Source organism: Opisthocomus hoazin, chromosome 8 (assembly GCF_030867145.1).
Source record: "Opisthocomus hoazin isolate bOpiHoa1 chromosome 8, bOpiHoa1.hap1, whole genome shotgun sequence".
NCBI lineage: Eukaryota > Metazoa > Chordata > Aves > Opisthocomiformes > Opisthocomidae > Opisthocomus > Opisthocomus hoazin.
In genome coordinates this window covers 28,173,758-28,193,731 of record NC_134421.1, presented here as the reverse complement: position 1 = coordinate 28,193,731, position 19,974 = coordinate 28,173,758, and the positions used below count along the sequence as shown (strand labels likewise).

Genomic DNA, 19,974 nt, shown 5'->3' with positions numbered 1-19,974 from the left:
GACGAAAGGAAGAATCCAGCCATACTGGGACACTACAAATGTGAAGACTTATTTGGCCCTACCACAAACTTGAATCATATCAGTGACTGAATCAGTATTAATATGAAGTAGGAATTACATGATGTATAAATTTTCCTATGTTATGAAGATGGATTTAAGATGCGTATTATTTTATAAACTGAAATTATTTCATTAGCATATATTACTAAAAGATACATAGCTATGATCCTTGAGAGTCACTGCTGCGCAAGTATTAATATTTACCGTGAAACTGAATGTTCCAAAATGTACTGTACATCTCTCAAAATACTCAGCTGTGCAATGAGCCAACCAAGGAAGCAATGAAATATAAATCTTGCTTTCTTAGCTATCTCATGAGTAATTTCCACAACCTAAAACCTACAGTGCTCATTTGCCTGTACCACAAATCAGTAGTTTCAGCTTCAGTTAATGTCACCTAGAATCGGAATTAAACCTTCCTGGTCTTGCACAGGTTATGTTTCTCTGTTTGTTAACACTAATTCACTCCCCACCTCGCCTTTCAAAAGTAACTTAGAGCTTTTGATAACAGGTTTCTTGGTAAAACTTTGCTCCTATGTTTAAACAAGAAAAGGTATTTAAATCTGATAGGAGAATGTCCACATGGTCTATTCCAAAAGCCAGATCAAAATTTCATTTAAAACAATTTTCTGCCTAGTTTCAAACAGTACATATAGATAGCACTCTGCCATTCTCTTTGGAAGACTACTATATACCTTACTAGAGCTCAATATTAAGAAACTAGAATAATGTGCATCTTGGTGTATGGAGAGATTGCATTCTCTTGAGTGACAGAGCAAATGAGTGACCAGTTAGATCGAAGCCTGGGCTACACCTGAGAAACATTAAAAAAGTAAAGAAACAGAAAAGAAATCATTTCAGAGATCTGATGAACAGAAAACTTAAGTGACTGTCCTGTGGATTCATAGGGCATCAGAGGCAGACCTAAGTGCTCCTGAGCTTTACTAAATGACAGTCCAGTTTCTTGTTTTACAAGACTCATTTTCTTGCTTTGCACTCACATCTCAAGTACAGACTCCCAAGCATATAGTCCCACTTTTTTTTTTATATTTGACTACTTCTGCAGACTGAATTAGTAGATGTAAATGTGAATACTGCCATTCCTCACTGCTCTATTTAAATTCATAAGTAGGTAGTTAGAAGTACAAAGTTACATTATCTGTAACTTACCAGAAAGAACTGCATGTGTGCTTTTATCATGGAAGCACAAGTTACACCTTCCAAAGAAGGCTGCTCTTTCAAAATACGGCCGCTCTTACTTCTAATTAAAAAACACCTATGTTTTCTAATTAAGTCCCTGTCTTGTTATACTCACTTTAAAAATCACTATAATTTAAAAACTAAATAGAAATGATGCAACAATGGTCAATATTTTGATTATTCATATAATACACAAGAGATATAGGCTTTAGGATATTTAAGAACTTTTTCCTTTAAAAAGAATGCACTGCCTCCTTGTCTACAGCTTCAACTTGCACGAGTCAGGAGACACTCCGTTTAGAACACGAAAAGCGTTATCTGCAATCCACAAAGGCAATCTGTTCATTACTGACTGAATGCACTTGTAAGATGACCCTCGATTTTCCTGCAGTGTTTCTACCAGTCAAGTGACCCTGAACAAAGAAAGTAAGAAATTATCTACAGTGGGTTGTCTCCTCACTCCTTGATGTAATTGCTCCTCAGTCCTACTGTAAAAATGCAGATCAACCTTTTCAAAATGTTGGAAAATTTTTTAATGAAAGTAAGTATGGAAGTGACTTCTGTTTGAGATACACAGGAAAAAACACCACGTTTCTCAGTTTTTCAGAGCAGTTTAATATGGAGCAAAAGAGCCATCTTCTATAGGGGACAGCTAGAGAAATGAAGAATTTTTTTTTCAGGGGCATTCCTACCAACAAATGGGTTGCAATTTAAAAAAAATAGTAGTAATTTGTTTAAACTGCTCTGTAGAAATATCACATTTTAATTTCCATAGCATTTTACCCTGGTACAGAACACTGAAAAAGTATAAAAGATTGTTAAATTAAACTTAATGTTATATTTTGAGATGTAAATTGGCAACCTGCTTCAATTAGTTGAAACAAAACTCTCTACAAAAATGCCGTAAGGCAAGAATTTGAAGTAGAGAACATCTTATGTGTTATTCCCAATGTACTCCAACCACTTTGCTGAAGTTGCAAACCTTTCTGCTATAGTCTGTGCTTCTTCCTCCTTTTCCATGTGCTCAGTAGTGCTGAGTATCTCATAGTTACTAAACGAGAAATAAGGTCGTCAGTTCCTGCTATGCCCAAAGTGTGGAAGGAACTGTAAGGTATTGGTTCAGTTCACTGAACTGTGGATTTACAGAATGTGGTAAAATAAGCTTCAGAAGATCTCTATCCAAAGCTTAATAAATGCTCCTGTGTAGTTCCAGAAGTCCTCAAGGCCAATTGTCTCTGAAGTCCCAAACAGAATATTAATTAGATTGCCAAGCCAAAAGGTTTGTATACGCCACAATAGTTGCAGAAGACACTTCCCACTAGAACTTCACTGAAAAATAAAGCCACTAATGGCAAATGCAGTGCATTAATCACTTTTGGGAACAAAGGGTTAAAAGACTAGACTGGTTAGATGGCAGAGAGCAGAGAAAGCTCCTTAATGCACTGACAGTTTCTCAAATAAACCACGTGCAAAATATCTAACTATTGGAAATTATGAATATATAGGCAGAGTTCAGTTAAAAAAAACAGAGAATAAATATGTGTGATCTCGAATCACAGAACAACAACAATTTAAATAGAAGGATGTTTTGTTTAATGCTTTGGCTTTAAAAAAAAGGTAGAATTACAAAGACCAAACCACACCACAGTATTACTTCTTATTTTTCTCTCAAGCTATGAAGAGAAGGAATCAGCTCTACCACTGAATAATGCTAGGTAAAATTGGAAACCACATGTTTGACCAGCAAGTGTTTTTCAGGAAGAAAGGTAACAAGAGACATAATTGTAGTGGAAGGCAAAATAACCACCATTCATTGTTTTACTAAAACAGAAGGGACATGGACAAATAGGAATCTTTATACCTTCATGAAATACCAATCTATTTTATATCTCATTTTAAAAAAGGCACATACGTAGCATATCTTCCTAAAGTAATCATTATCAAAAGTGGAATGTGAATTGCTAGCCAGAGTCCTATTTACTCTTCTTTCTGAAATCATCATATTTACACAGGTAAGAAGAATTCAGTGAAACAGACTATTTCTGTTTCTTTCAGATGTAAGTAACAGAACATATTCATGCTGATTTCACTGCTCTAAAATTAAAGTTTAGCAGTCAACTGTTTTTAAAATCTAGTGTCTCATAAACCATTTTTACTTTCTACACTACAGAGGTGGGTTTTTTTCTGATTTCCTCGATAACAAAAAACAGACAGATCCCCAAAACCTTCTTTTCATTTCAGCTGCAGTGTTTTATTCCAGGTAATCTTCTTCTTTTCAAACAGGCAAATTCTAAACAGAAGACTTTCTAAATTAAAACTATAAATGTTTCATTAAGGTATTCAAAAATTTTTCATTATCTGTAAAAAAAGGTCTTCACTTTTCTAATGTTAGTTTTTTTCTTAACAAAAACAATATCCTAGTCATGACATGCTCTGAAAAATAGGTCTGGCTGTCAAAACAAGAATTTTTAGTGAATAATTTCTTTCTTCATAAAATGCAACATATGCCTCTAATACAGAATTGTATTTTTTCCCAACAAACTATTTTTTCAAAGATGAATTTATATTAAATAGTTCCAAAATATTCTTCTAAAATGGTCAAAATGAAGACTGAAATATTTAAAAGAGTTTCTCTTTCATGCAAAATCAAAACTACAATGGTTTAAAAAATAATGGTTTAGATAATAACATTTTACAGGATGATTATGCAATCAGATTAATTTGGGAATTTTTTAAAATAAAAATCAGCAGGAGATTTTGTGCAGTAGCAAGTGAATTTTAATGGAAATTCTTAGTTAATGGAACATGTGTGTTATTAGTACAAAAAAAGCTCCAGCAGTGGCAGTTTATCCGAAACTGGGCATGTGCAGCCACCAGTGTTATATCCATATTCCATGTAAACCTACTCTCACGAGTGATAAAAACTGCTTGCAACAAGTCTGTATATTATGAGCACAAAAACTGCTTTCAGAAGCAAGAAGTTGCAGAAGTTTTTTGGAAAAAAAAATTTGGACATAGGGGAAAGGAACTTAAATCTCCACTAACAGTCTAAATAAGTACCAATATCAATTTCCCTACTAAAAATTAAAACAAGGATCCTGAAGGATACTAAGGAGACTACATAATTAAATTATATAACTTTTACTACTACATTACAAAATGACCATCCTGTCAGAAAAAACAAATATATTACTTCAACATGTACAGCATAATCCTTTTCAAACCAGAAGATGTCACGAGCCACTTAAAATTCTGTTAATTTACAACCTTCCATGTGAATATTCTAATAATATCTACTGTGACTTTGACTTGTGTCACAGTTCTTCATACATAGCACACCTTATACTCGTAAAATAAAATAACTCACTTTTGGAGGACGATGTACAACAATCATGAGTCACAACTGAGTCATCGAAAAAGAGGTAGGCAGGTTACGTTCTTACTCAAGGATATGTTCTGTGCAAAAATGACAACAGAACGATTTTGCAAGGATGATGTATAATGTGCTCTTGCTCTTCTCAGAAGCAGAGTCACAAAGAGAATGCAAGAAGTACTTTGCACTCAGTAGTACCCATAGATTTTAATTTTTCCTTCTTACTTGGCGAAAACACTTGAATTGATGAGTCCGCTAAATTTAACCTGCTACTGGACTTGGTCACATCTGTTTTCAGGTTTTTAATTGCATCTGGATCAGTAGCTTGTAGTTAATTAATATCATGTATGCATTCTTTTATTTATTTCATTGCTTGCATGCAGACAAGCACATTCATATAGAACACTGGCATGTTTACAAACATCTAAATACTTTCACAGAATCACAGAATGGCAGGGGTTGGAAGGGATGTCTGTGGGTCATCTAGTCCAACCCCCCTGCCAAAGCAAGGTTGTCTACAGCAGGCTGCACAGGAACTTGTCCAGGCAGGTCTTGAATATCTCCAGAGAAGGAGGCTCCACAACCTCCCTGGGCAGCCTGTTCCAGTGCTCCGTCACCCTCAGAGGGAAGAAGTTCTTCCTCATGTTCAGACAGAACTTCCTATGCTTCAGTTTGTGCCCATTGCCCCTTGTCCTGTTGCTGGGCACCACTGAAAAGAGTCTGGCCCCGTCCTCCTAACACCCACCCTTGAGATATTTATAAGCATTTATAAGGTCCCCTCTCAGCCTTCTCCAGGCTAAACAAGCCCAGCTCCCTCAGCCTTTCCTCGCAGAAGAGATGCTCCAGTCCCCTCACCACCCTCGTAGCCCCCCGCTGGACTCTCTCCAGTAGCTCGTCATCTTTCTTGAAGTGGGGAGCCCAGAACTGGACACAGTACTCCAGATAGGCCCTCACTAAGGCAGAGTAGAGGGGAAGGAGAACCTCCCTCGACCTATTGGCCACACTCCTCTTAATGCACCCCAGGATCCCATTGACCTTCTTAGCAACAAGGGCACACTGCTGGCTCATGGTCAACCTGTCGTGTTTTTTCTTTGAAAAAGTGCTAGCAAATATGATTTTTTATACCATTTAGTCTTTGTGGAGGTGAAGATATCAGTTGGTGATGTCGTAAGTGATAAATGTAAAAAAAACAAGGTAGGTAGAAGTCCATGCTAAGATTGCTTTACATTTTACATGGGCTCAAATGTGTCTGGACCAGTTTTGGAACACAAACTCTTAACTTCTGTCTCAGGAGTAGCATATAAGCTGAAATGAAGTTGAAAACCTACCCTCAGCTTCAAATGACAGAATTCTGTGAAAGCATTCCAGAGATCTCACAGTACAGTGCTTGTCCTGTTGTTACTCTTCTCATTAGGCCTTCACTCTGACCATTGATGGAGAAAGGACACTGGGTGAAATGATCTTTGGGCTCCCCTAGTTCCTGAATTCTAGAAATAGCAAAGGATTTTTACTCAGCTAAGTACTAAGTGCTTATTCTAGATCAGAGAAATGCTTACAAGCTTGCAAAGCTTCCAAAGGGCTGCAGCACAAAAGAAAAGATAGGAGCATGTCTTATCTTCCAGCAGTTTATGCTCACATTAAAGTATTAGGGCAACACTACATCTCTTTGTGAGCAGCTGGTGTGTATGTGCACTTCAGAAACGAGCACTACGGCATTATGAATTTGGCAACACTTGCCTACATGTTATGCCTGAGGTCATCCTCCCACCTCTGGAAAAATCAAAGAAACAGTTGTAAAGCTAAAATAATTCTTAATGTATAGGCCTAGAAAATCTCTGCTTTAGATTCAGTTCAGTGCCATATGACCTCGAATCAAGTTCTTTTTTGTTTGTTTAAATAACCAGTGAGAAACAAGAATTTTATTCTCATCTGGAAGGCATCTTTAAAATACATCTAACAACATCTGTAAGTGCAAACTCTTTATTTGTTAAACTATGAGTAAAAGAAACACTTTTGTGGCTACTTTAAAGGGATTATTAGCGTAACATCACCATGCAAGTTAGGTAGTATAGGAAAGTTACTTTGGAAAACAAAGAGACATCATGGTGAAGGACTCAGAAATGCTGCACTGGGTTAGGAAAAGTAGCATGTCAGATGTTTCATACCTATCTGCTAGTACTCTTCTAAGAGACAAGTACTTTCTGTTTTATTCTGTCAGAGCAAAAGTGCTTCTTCTCACTTCTCTTTCTGTAACATCTGAGAATACAAACAATGAACAGCAACAAAAAATTTTTCTGTATCTTCTAACACAGATCAAAACACTGATTTTTTTATTACATTAAATTGTTACTGATCTTCTTGTAATCCTAGCTATCATAGCTCTGTAATATGAAAGTAAGAAGCAAAATTATCAGATGTATTAAAACAGAAACTAACTTTTAGTGTGTGATTCAGATTCAAGCATGACTAAATTATAAAGAATTGCAACCAGCTGAAACAGAGAAATTAGAAATATATAGTGACCTTTTTCGTGGCAAATGTAGACATTTTAGCAAGTCTGATTCAGGTTATTTGAGATCTTGTGTAACCATTTGTTTTGGACATCAGATTATCGACTTTCAGACTTAAATGTAGCTTCCCAAATAATCTTCACTAATCCTTATAAAGTATGCAGAAGTTACTGTTTGCATGGAAATCAAACCAACATCTGGCCATGCACAGTACTATTTCTGAAGATTTAACCTTAGAATTAGTAAATGCACAGATATGTTCAATTTTGTGAAAAGCTGTGCTGCTTCTTGCAAGCATTTTTTGAAAAAAGTACTGATTTCAGTATATAATACCTCCTCACATCCACCCATACCATTCAAATATTGACTCTCTATAGGGCATCTATACAATATATGTGAGATATTATTAGACTGTTTAATGTATGCTCATAACTGCACGCCACAGTTGTGGCCAGAAGTAGTAGCAGTTCGCACTGAGAATGGATCAGTGGGACTACACAAAAATAAATACACTTTTCTTTCTTATACAGGAGATGATGGTTAAATTTGTATGATAGTTAAGAGCCTAAGTAAAGATAGATGGAAAGGAAAATGAGCCGCAGAACTTAGCTGAATATTCAATAAAACAGGATAAAGAAATGGGACAAGTGAATTGATTTATTTTCCACATATATAGTGTTAGAATTTTTAAATTTTTTGTGTGACAAAGTTTGTGTTATTTTATAGCAGACACAAACAGCAACTCAAATACTAGTCAGGTATCTGGATCTGATATGAATGTCTATAAATTACTGAACAATAAGAAATTCTCTAACTTAAAATATCTTATTTTTTTTCTTGGAATGTTTCTGATAGCAAGATTTTACTGCTAATGACAAATTAATTGAATAGGGGCAGTTACATCTATCTAGCGTTCATTATTTCAGAAGTACTGTCTTCTATACTTTTTTGACTGATGGTGTACAACAATGTGCTTACACACCAATCATATGAGATAGTATTCATCCTTCATCTTTTAGAAAAGAAAACATTGCAAATGTGTTCAGCATTTTTTAGTGTCTTGGGTATTCATTATTTACATTGTTAACACAGGATTTGATATAATTAAGCAAAGGAAGTACAATAGACAAACTTCGTATATAAAAATCATCTCCAAATTCCAGCTAGAAAACACATTTGTCCAGATGGCACTTTTATTCACTAGTACCCAAGAAAGAGTAACTTTTTTTCAGATCAGAAATCTATTTTCTGAAAATAATATTTATCTCAGAGTTCAATGCCCATACAGTATTTGTCATTATAACAGCAAAAAAATACAAAAATCAGAATTTTGCAGTGCAGACTCAAATACTCTCATGAGCTTTGTTTTGATAGAGAGAATGTCAAAAAGCACTTTTGATGTGGGTATAGTGCAAATACTCACATTTGCTTAGCTAGACAAGCCAAAAATTAACAATCACAAATGGTCCTGCCCAACCAAAACATCTTCTAGAAGCCCCATGATGCCCAACCAACATGTCTTCCAGAAGACTCTATACATTTCTTCCCTAACTCACTAGGATATGTCTAAAACACTATCCAAAGAACTCCACAAGTGACTGCATGCATTTCAAGGAGCACTGCATTCTCATGCACGTGCCCAGTCTTCCAGATAACCCATGAAACTGTAGACATGTTCAGGGCTATTAAGGCAGATCAGGCTCCAAAGGATTGACAGACAGGAAGGTTGTTCCAAGATGGGGGATGAGTTTCTCCTTATAAACCTGCAGGGTTGTTTTTTATTGCGTGCACTTGTTTAAACATGTAATGCAGTTATTTGATAATGGATGTAACTTCAACGCCAAACAGCCAGTGAAGAAATCATAAGAACATATCTGGAGCCTCTCTGCTCTTTTGCTCAGCTTGCTCCGTAACTACTTTAAGGACTAGTTCTATCACTCTGGCCTAAGGCTTCACCTCCTGTGCAGACTGCTTTTCACTCTACCCTTCTTATTGAGTTCTACCACTCTGATGCAGAAGTATGGCTTATCTACTTGTTCATTACCTTTTCATTATTACTTCTTCCCTTTACTTATCATTACGTTCCCTTCTGCTTAGAATCTCATGAAAGAAAATTCCATATGGGAAAAAAGAAATCTGTAGTTTGGTTACTTCATAATTTCAAATAAACCAGCCTACAACAGAGGTCCTTACTGTAGGCCTCCAAGATTTATTTAATACTATCATCTGCTTTGACAGATGGTTGACTGTCATAACAAATTGACTGTCACATTATAATTGTTTTTTTATTTAGAACTTGTACATGGTAAAGAATGCAGCAGACCAACAATAATTAAAAAAAAAAAAAAAAAAAACCCACAAAACATAATCTGATCCTAACTAGGGAAAAAAACACACTTGAAAGATATGATATACTCAGCAAATGATGATTTGGAGCAGATTCTTGAGCAGACTGTAAAAATATTATATTACATAAAACAAGGTCACTGCTCTACCTGGCCCTTAACTTCTATACACAGAAGTTCAGATTCCTGGGGACCACGTGAAAAATACACATTCAACAATATAAGCAAACCTGTTTTCTTCAGAGTCAACAGGAAAACTCCAGACTTCAGTGAGAGTTAAAGTACATGTATTTTGGAAAAAATCATGTCCCTAACATAATTTTATGGTTTTGAGCAAGTATTTGTTAATATAGGCAAATATTTGTTAATACAGAATGTACTTTGATTAAGGCACTTCTAAAAGCTGATTCTTAAATATTCTGCATTTTTTTGCTTTTAATAGAGAAATTATTAAGGAAAGAATAGATATTTTCAGGAAGCTTAATAATATTAAGGCCATTGTCCAAATGAGTCCTCAACACTGACATGCATGACTATAGCTGTTACGACTACAGCTGTTATGAAAACTAGAAAAAAAACCCATTACTATAGCTGTTATGAAAACTATGGTGTCTACAATGTTCATGACAACAGCTTCATTTATATGGACTTGGATAACCATCTCTGCTCTATTCCGTTGACCAACACCATTGTATTTTTATCTCCTATTCAGTCATGTCTTTACAAGCATTCAGATAATGAGCCATCAATAGTTAACGTAGCAGTCGATGTGCCTGGTTCGAGCTAAAATAATTGATAGCAATGTTTATGAAGCAGATACAGAGTGAAATGGGCATACACAGTCACACTGCTAGCTTCAGACATTCACCACATGCTCCTCCTCCTCTAAATATTCATATTTCTGTCTTTTTTCTCGTATCCCATCTTCTTCTGGACTGTCACATCAGTCTTCTCTGGTGATTAAGTGTTTATTATAAAGTCCATAGCTTTCAAGAGAAAATCTCCTGCTTACAAATATTTGCAGTATGCTACTGAATACACAAAACTTCACAAGAGCAAGGAAATAAACTCATACTTGAAAAAAAAAATCAAGTAATTACTTGTATGCACACTTATACCTATGATTTTGTTCCGTTGTGAATATGCTGGCAGTTTAAAAAAAAGAAAGTCTAGAGAGGACCCAGCTAAAGCATTGGACTACTTAAACCAGTGACAGACCAAGTCTGTATTTTGATAGATAATACTAGCTAGGAGTCATCAACCATAACAAAATTGGTATTTAATACTATGCAAACAACTTTTATTTGCTTTTATGTAAAAAAAACCCAGCCACGTATACATGCTCTCTAAGTAATTGAGGAAAGCAACTCTTAAATCTTTCCTAAATGTGTCTAAGGTTGGACACGACTAATATTACAGCATTTCGATCCACTTAAACCATCGTAACTTAATAATGCCAAGTTTCCTTTGAATTCCAGATGCACTGTCTCTCCATCATACATTTAAATCCTGTAACAAAATGTACTTACCTCTATATTTACTCTACTAGAATTAATTTAATAGTTATGATTAATGTCCAGTCTTTCACATACATATAAATGTTTCCCTTAATATTCATATCGAGACAAACAGCTGAGATAACTAGCAAATAAAAAGGATCGTTCAAATTTGTTTATGAAAATACTTATGTCCGTATTTAATAATCTAAACTGATTTGGGCAGTCACGAAGACTTGGTACTTGCACTGACTTTAGCGGGAACTGCATGGGTTCAGAATACCTGAAAATGAAGACGTTTTCGTTTAATAGCCTGAACAACTGTTCTCTGAGACAGTGGAAATCACCTAAAGATATGAACAAGCACTGGATTAAGCTTAAATTTTTACATACGAATACTGAGTGCCTCACTGGACTTCCAAGACAAGAAGTTTGGAACTTCCACTTCAGACACATGGGATAGGATCTCCATTTCACTTCTTGGAGTTCTTTTTTAAATTATTCTCCAGGAATGTGAGAAAAAAAATGCTTTATCTTGTAAATACTGATGGAGACCTTACAAAAGCCATTCATACATGAGAAGGCTTTCAGTACTTCAAAAAAAGTACTGATTATTCATTCAAATATACAGGATGCCATTGGTACTCTGTGTTCTTCAGCACAGCCAGCAAGAAATAAAATGGGGATAAAAGCCATCATTTTGTCTTCATCACTAAAACAAGAGCTATTTTAAGAACTGTACTGTGGGTCAAACTATTATTTATACCCAAACAGCAAATACCTGAAATTGCTTAGCAAGTGTCCAATCTTAAATGAATAAAACTTATTTTCAATTATTTAAAAATGTGAGGTTTTTTTCTGACGGGCTATTTGATTTTTGTATATATGTCACTACATCTATCCATATGTATGTCACTGTTTTGTATCTATGAGCTACATGTATGCACATTTAAACAGAAAATACAACCTCAGAATAAGGCCCTACCGACTTACTGTTGTCTTCCTGTACCTTTCTTCTCCCTGGCAGTAAAACTTTCATTGTTCATCGGTACTGGAAGAAACTGCAAGGCTTTCAACAAAATTCTCTAATCACAATCCTATCAAAGCTTAATATTGATCAAATTACATAAAGTGGTTCAATAAAACAAGGTCATTACATTTCCCTCTTTGGATTTTCCCTTCTATTGTGCCTCCAGTAAGCATTTCTAAATAAGTGGTATCTTATTAGATAAAATAAACCCTTAATGATTACCAGTATACTTCTGTTACTGGTTTCATTACTGCATTATTGTAGCTAACAATCAGAGGTTAGATGAAATCTACGGGGTACTAGGGGATATCAAAGGATTCTTTTTAGCATTGCAATCCCACACCCCAAACAATTCTATCTATATCCAGAAAGAGATTTTCAAATAATGCTAATGATAATATTTATTAGAGTGAAAAAAAATAATTTTGCAACATGTAGAAGAATTTTATACTTAATTAGAACTAGGTGTTTAGATCTCCACTGGAGAGATTCATTTGAAACACAATACACTTAAAGTTGCTGGAAATAAAAAAATTAAATAAAAATAGATTAAGAAACTGGAGCCATTTCCACTACATGTTCAAGACCAAAAATAAAGTGTGACTTTAATTCTTTAGTTCTGGATGTTTCCCTGTCTGTTGTAAAGATACTTTAAATAAAAATCGGAAGAGGCTAGTACAGAAACAAGCAAGTCAATTGTTCTATTGTACATGTAATATTAGAAGGTCTTTCATAAAGTTATAAATTTTCATTAAATATTTCATCAAATGAAAAGTTGTACATTTTTTTGCTGGCTACCATTAACACAGTTGTTTATTATTGCTGTACAGTTTCTCAAAAGAGGATGCTGTCTCAGAAATAGATTAATATGTATTTCAGTAACACCTTCTTCTGAGGCCTGGATATCTAGCCTTGCTTTGCAGAGGGTTTGGACCATTTGAGTTTCAACAGTTCTTCTCAGTGGAAACTATTCTATAACCTGTGTCCAAAGAATAGCATATTTAGACTGGTCCATTTTAAATTTAGGTTTTTTTATCCCCATGCATGGAAGAATTCACCTCATTTAAGTTTAGCTATCTAAAAGTTAACCAAGCAAGCTAAGCACTAAGGCTCTTTCTACAGTCACAAAAAAAAAAAAAAAACAAAACCAGAGCATTTCTGGTTCATCCTACCCATCTTACAGAATGAACTGCCCTTTCTGAAGGGCCTAATTTTCCCATTTGCTTATAGAGAGATTCTATATGATTAAGAATGAATGCTTTTAGATAGCTTTATTATTTGGAATTAATTGTACTATAAAAGACATAGGATGGGTGCAGATTCCGAGCATCAGAACATGAAAGGAGTTATAGCCATGTAAAAAAAAAAAAAAAAAAAAAGTCTCCTAACATAAAAGCTCAATGAAATGAAATCAGAACTTAAACCTTCTTTACAAAAATCGAGCAACTGCCCAGTAAAGGAGATGAAAACACACATGAAGGGAAGATTTATTAAACAAAGAAATAGATATTTTATATATTCTTTAAAGCAACAAAAACTATGTACCAACGTGTTTTACCTACTTGAAAATGCTGGCATAACTACAGCAATGTCAGTGATGGTATGACATTTCCATCATCTATGAATTTTCTCTAAAACCAGATTTTTTATTCAAAGACTGAACAAAATCAATATATTACTGTAAATCAAAGCACTAGTCAATGAATACAGGTCATGATCTATCACTTTCAACTAGAACAATATTTCACCTGCAAAGTTTGCTTTCAAACTGTGATTATCACAGGCTCTTCAGCCTTGCAACAGCTTCTCTCTAAGCTCTGTTAGACTCTGAAGTGTGAAAACTCTTTAGCAGCATTTAAAATTAAAAAATGCTGACTTTATGAAATAAACACAAAACTTTAAAAAAATTGTTGCAATATCATTGACTTTTAGTATTAAAGTAATAAATAAAGTTTAGATATTTTATTTTAATTCAAAAGAGATTAAAACAATTTATTATTTTTATTAAAATTATACAAGCATCCAAATTTAAAATCATAATTCTGTTGTTGGTCCAGATTCAAACTGAAAGTAACTCACTTAGAGTGAATAGATCTTACACATTTTAATCAATCTTTTAATAATGACCCCAGTGATGTCTAGCTAAATCCCAGTGCAGGACAGGAGAAGGAGACTGACTTTGACAATTATCAGAGAAATTGTCCTGACTGACAATCATCAGGATCCATTTCAGCATCTTAAAGCCTTTTAAAGTGCTCGCAAAGTTGTTCTACTTTATCATCTTACACAGCCATAGGCCTGGGCCACATTGTTATCCCTGCTTCTGGTAATATAATATTCTAGAGGCAATGGGCACAAACAGAAACACAGAAGGTTCCCTCTGAACATCAGGAAACACTTTTTTAATGTGAGGGTGACTGAGCACTGGCACTGGTTGTCCAGAGACGTTGTGGAGTCTACCCTCAGAGATATTCAAAAGCCATCTAGACATGGTCCTGGGCAGCCTGTTCTTAGTAACCCTGCTGGAGTAGAAAGGCTGGACAAGGTGACCTCCAGAGGTCCCTACCAACCTCAACTGCTCTGTGATACTGCAAATATTAATTTCCAAGTAAATCACTGAGCAAGTACATTATTAAGGAACAAAATATACATATTTGACTAGAGAGTGATGACCTATGAACATCTTCATATAAGTAACACCTCAGCATCCTCCATACCTTGAAACTTGGTTTTGAAAGACTAAAAGAAACAATAAAATAACCACAAAACAAGCCTAGTTCAGCACTATTTGCAAGAGCACATTCAGAATTACTAAAACTCTTACAATTCATTATGTCTTAAAATGGAATAAATTGTATTTTTTCAATATTTGTTTACAAAGCAACTAATACAGGTAACGTTTTCTAGAGAATATAGAGAAGACTACAGTGAAATTTGCTTGAGAAAGTTATAACTGAACATTTTCCGCTTTCTACAACTCAAAACAGGAGTTACAGTTTCTAACTACAGTTACTATCCTCTTTAGTAGAGCACTTTTTTATGTTAGAGAAAAAGATCTAATTTTACTGCAATAAAATAAAAACATACTGTTAAGTATGCTTCCCCATACAGCAGAGTTGTATTTAGCAATTATTATTTTTTTGCTGGACTCAAGAGTCATGACCTAAATACAATAAATTCCTCTCTTAAGGGAACATGCAGTGCACACCCAAATACATTCTCCTTAGAGGCTTCCGCTGTCTACAGGCAGCTATGGGAAGAATAAACAAGACCACTTGTGAACTAGATTCTTAATATCAGAAGACCTATTATGCACAGAACACTTCTCAACTACACTACCACGTAATTATAACAGTTTCAGTAAAAATATTCAGACTCATGTTTCATTCTTTGTGTGAATGTTCCCACACAAAATGGAGCCTCTCCACAGTATAGTCTGAAATAAAGAACAAGAAAGGGTGTTCTGGGAAAGTTCAGAGATTAACCAAAAGTACTGTGACAGATAACATCTTTCACATCAGCTTCATCTTGAGAACAGTTTGGGGTATTTACCCCATCTTTATCTAAGAAAAATGGATTCTCAACGTCATTCCCAATAACCCAGGAATGAAATTCTGCTGATAATTGATGTGTCTTGATTCATGGTACCTTATACTCATTGTTCCCTCCATCAACATTATTTTTGGCTTAAACCATTTCTTTCATCTTTACCTAGTTGCTCCATCTTCCTGCCTATCCAAGAAAATTTATGCAATCACTCATATTCCCTCTCAACTCAGTTTTCTCCAGAAGTAAGAAAACTTCAGTTAGTCTTTTCATGCAGAAGATGAAAAGACTAGTTTGCTCTACAAGTCTTTTTCTAAATTTCTTCCAACTTGAGGTTGGCTCTCAATCACTGCTGAGCCAAAACCCAAGCTATAAGGTTCAAACCACCCCTTGGTGTTACTGCATCAATGCTTAACTATTTCTAATAGAAAGCTCTTACATTTCTGAATGATATTTGCGTTTTTCACACCCACCTCCCATTGGTTGCCTACAACCGTTCTATAACATGTATTTTCCCTCTCTACTGCTGCTACCTAAAAGGTCAGAACATAAATTTTTGTTATTAACTGCTAGATATAGGGCCCTCATCTTTGTACCATGCAATATCATCCCACCTCTCTTACTCTTGTTCTTGTATAATATCATGCTCATTCCCTTAGTTGACTGTTCAACTCAATTTTGTGTTGTCTGAAATTTCCACTAGCAAGCTCCTTCTTCTTGCACTCAAATTAACAAAAATCAGTCCCAAATTCTTAATCAACTACTACAACTAGCCTCATTCCATCCTGTCAATGTCTACTGTAAGTGAAAATTTTTCCTCTCTTTTATTACTTGCCATACTAATTTCATTACTTTTTCTTACTCACTTCACGTCTACTAGTAATTTAAAGGGGGTCACTTCAAAAGATATCTATTTTTGGGATATCATAGTTCCCTAGTCTAACAATTCTGGTACAAAAGAGTGATGTTGAACTATTCTGTATAAAGATAATTTTGGTAAACTCTTGTCATATTTTTAAGTTAACTTCTGAACTACTTATGGTTAGTTATTCCTCCAAAAGAAATTTTAAAGTCTTCTCTATTGTTACATCTAATCTAACTAGTCTGCAATTGCCTGCTAACTTTTTTCATCCTTACTTAAACATAGCTGTTCAGTTAAATACAAATGTTCATAAAGTTAAGACTGCTAATCTAATGGAAATAAAAATTATTTCAGTTATAGCTATTAACAAGACAACTATATTTCTGTAACTCAAATTTGAAACACAGTTGACTACACATTGTTCTGCTGTGGTATAGATCAGTATAAAAACTTAGAGCCATCTACAGTCATACTTCGCATTTTGGCTACAGCATTAAAAGCTGTAGCTGTGACAGCATTAACTAATATCTCAAGCTTCACATTTAATGTTATTAATTATTCCCTATTTCCAATCAGACAAGATTTTTCAATGGCTCATTCATTACCCTAGTTTTCATGCGGGTTCTTTGTGTCCAGATTCTATTTATGAAAAGTGCAATGATTTGTCCTGATCACATTTTTAACTGTTTAAGACAATAAACAAAAACAGTGTCCTAACAAAAATGCTTTGGAATCTATCTGTGTCAATACACACTTTCTACACACAAAGCACTATGTACATGCTAAGAAATAATGGAATTTTGAAAACAACTCAAGAAATCAAGAGCTAAAAGAAATACATGCTGATAAAGCAAGACTCATTAGATGTCACGTTATAACTAAATAATAATCATTGTATAGTTATTGTACATTTATGTATCTTCTCTTAAATCAAGTGAAACCCACAAGAAAAGTAATGGGTAGCATTTTGTCATAGGGCTATGTCAGGCCGCTAGCAATGCAAGCTTGTCATTCCTAAAAATGTAAACAAAAAAGGAAATGATAAAAATACTATGTATAATATCTCAAGTCCAGAAAGGAAGCTAAATAGTATGGCAGTCATACGGAAGTTATTTTCTTGAAAGCTTGTATCAATAGAATTTTATGTTATTAGGCCAGTGTTCTGTACTTATAGAAACAGATCTCTACATAATTCAGTTACTTACATGAAGATCTAGATAACCTAATTGAAAGGCAAAAATTCTGGTTCTGCTTTAAAGTGTAAGCAGTATGTCACACAGTTTCTCATACAGGAAACCCACATCTCTACTTAGATATACGGATGAACGCTACCTGAAATACGCATTCTTAATGGTACGTGGTAGTGCAAAGCATTCACCTGACAGATCAATTAGGGGGTATACAGCTATCATTCAAAAACACACAACACTAGCATTTACTTGAAAAAAATAAAGATTAAAATCATATCATGATCCAGTTCCTTAGAATTTCTGTTTGTTTTAGGCTCCGTATCACATTTATGCTGAATATTATTTTCCTTAGCTAGTCTCCTGCATTTTAGTAGGAGTTTTGCTTATGTGAGACGCAGAAACATTAAGGTTTAGACACCTGCTAGTGCTCAATAGAAATACCTCAGTAAGGGCTGAGTGGAGAGTGCCTCTGTACACCAAATGGGGGTTCACAGATGAAGAACCTCCTCTCTTCTTCAGATTTCCAGCAATAAATCTTTGAATAAAGTATCTGCTCTGTCTTTCACTTATTATTTTACACTCTTCTATGAAGAGACACCAGTGGAAAAGAAGCTCAAATGCACACGAATTAAAGAAAAACAAAAAAACCCCTTGATTTTACTGTATATCAAGATTGTTGCTACTCTTTTTTGTTTGACCCAAGCCAAGTGTAGTCATTCTTATTGCCTGGACCTAATGCTGAAGTTGCTGATGCTATTCTTCAAATCATTACAGTCTTCCTCTCTCTTTTTCAGCCCAATCCCAAAATATTCCCATAACCTGTCAGGGTTAGCCCTTATGCAACTGCTTCTGTTCCCTACTCTGGCAGGTGCTTTTTCCTTTCCTGTTTTTAAGAAGTTTCTCACTGGTTTGATTCATCCTTACCACCTCCTTCTTCCAATCGCACAGCTGAATCTGTCTTCCTTCCTCTCTAGTCACTATCTACCAGGTATACAACTTTGCCCAGGCAAGTATGCCCAGGCACTCACGCTGACAATCAAATTCTTTTGCAAGTGACAGTTGGGAGATGCAAAGAAAATAACACGGAGAAAAACTGCATTTTGACTCATGGGATATTTCAAATCTCTGGTCAGGTACACAGACTGAACTAAGATGTTTTTTTGCTTTTAATTCTACTATATTGAAAAATAAAGTTATATTGATACATACTTTTGAAATATAATATCATATTATTATTTTAACTGAAGTAATGAATTCTTCAGTTCCTAAAAAAAGATCAAAATAGTTTTATATAGCAAAATTTATATAATTATTTTTAAAAATAATAAAAATATTAAGATATCAGTTGGGTTTGGATTTGTGCGTAGTTCCTCATTTAACCTACATAAGCTAGTTTTATTTCTGTACCACTAGTTAGAAACTCTTATCTGGAGTAGTCTGTAGGAAACTTTTTCTTTCTTTTTTCTTCATTCCCACCATTAGATCTTTAATTTAAATGATCCCTCATCTCTTGTAAATGCTAGAGCAACAGCCAAAAGAATCAGTAGCTCCAGGCCTTCATCTTGCTCTCCTTGAAGTCAACAGCATTACTCTTACTTGTAAATTTAAAGAGAAGACAGGTCCCAAAGAGGTCAAACCAAGTCTATTAAATTGATAGGAGCTCTGCAGCCAACCTCAATGGGAGCAGAATTTGGGCCTCAAGGAAAAGTACTGATTAGGGTTAAGGTAAGTAGCATTAAGTAGAAAACTGGTGAACTAAAAAAAAAAATCTTTATAAACTACATACCTGAGGCAGTGCTGAGTTAAGTTGTCGCTGGAGGGAGTCTCTGTCATAGATGACATCCTGTAGGCGTTGCTGTGCAAGAGACAAGCTTTCCTGTGTCTCCCGAAGAGTATCAAGGAGACGGTCCCTTTCATCCAGCATGTTCACCATCAGCTGCTCAAAGTGAGAATCCGAGTCCGAGCCGCTGCTTTGGGACCCCCGTTGACTCATCGGGGTGTCCTCGTTTATCGTTGGCATCACTTCACACATCATTTCTTCAAAAAAACACAAATCAAGGAAAACCTCTTCAGCAGAAAAACATTTGAGAGGATTTCATAAGAGGAATTAACTCTGTCACATGGACACAGTTAGCAGATTATTGCATTGTTCCCTCTTTCAACTTTGTGCTTTCAATGTTAATCAGATGGTCGATAGACAGCGATTAAATACAGTGACTAATTCCACACAACAAAGACTTTGAATGTGCTTCCTAAACTGAGGGAATAATGACTGGAAGGAGATGGAGGGGAATATTATATTTTAAATTATTAATAGTTTTTCAAATAATATTGTCTTAAAATGACAGAAAAGACTTCGTCT

The 19,974-nt window shown here is 35.0% G+C and overlaps 1 protein-coding gene across 4 annotated transcripts in view; it reads right to left on the bottom strand.

Moving 5' to 3' along the window:
• PPFIA2 (PPFI scaffold protein A2) overlaps positions 1-19,974 on the bottom strand; it is a 357,310-nt gene that overhangs the window by 327,078 nt on the left and 10,258 nt on the right. For all 4 annotated transcript variants that reach the window (XM_075429542.1, XM_075429536.1, XM_075429538.1 and 1 more), the window contains exon 2: positions 19,399-19,649. In XM_075429542.1, coding sequence (XP_075285657.1) covers positions 19,399-19,647 — 249 coding nt within the window. In that variant the 5' untranslated portion in view covers positions 19,648-19,649. The remainder of the gene's footprint in view (positions 1-19,398; positions 19,650-19,974) is intronic.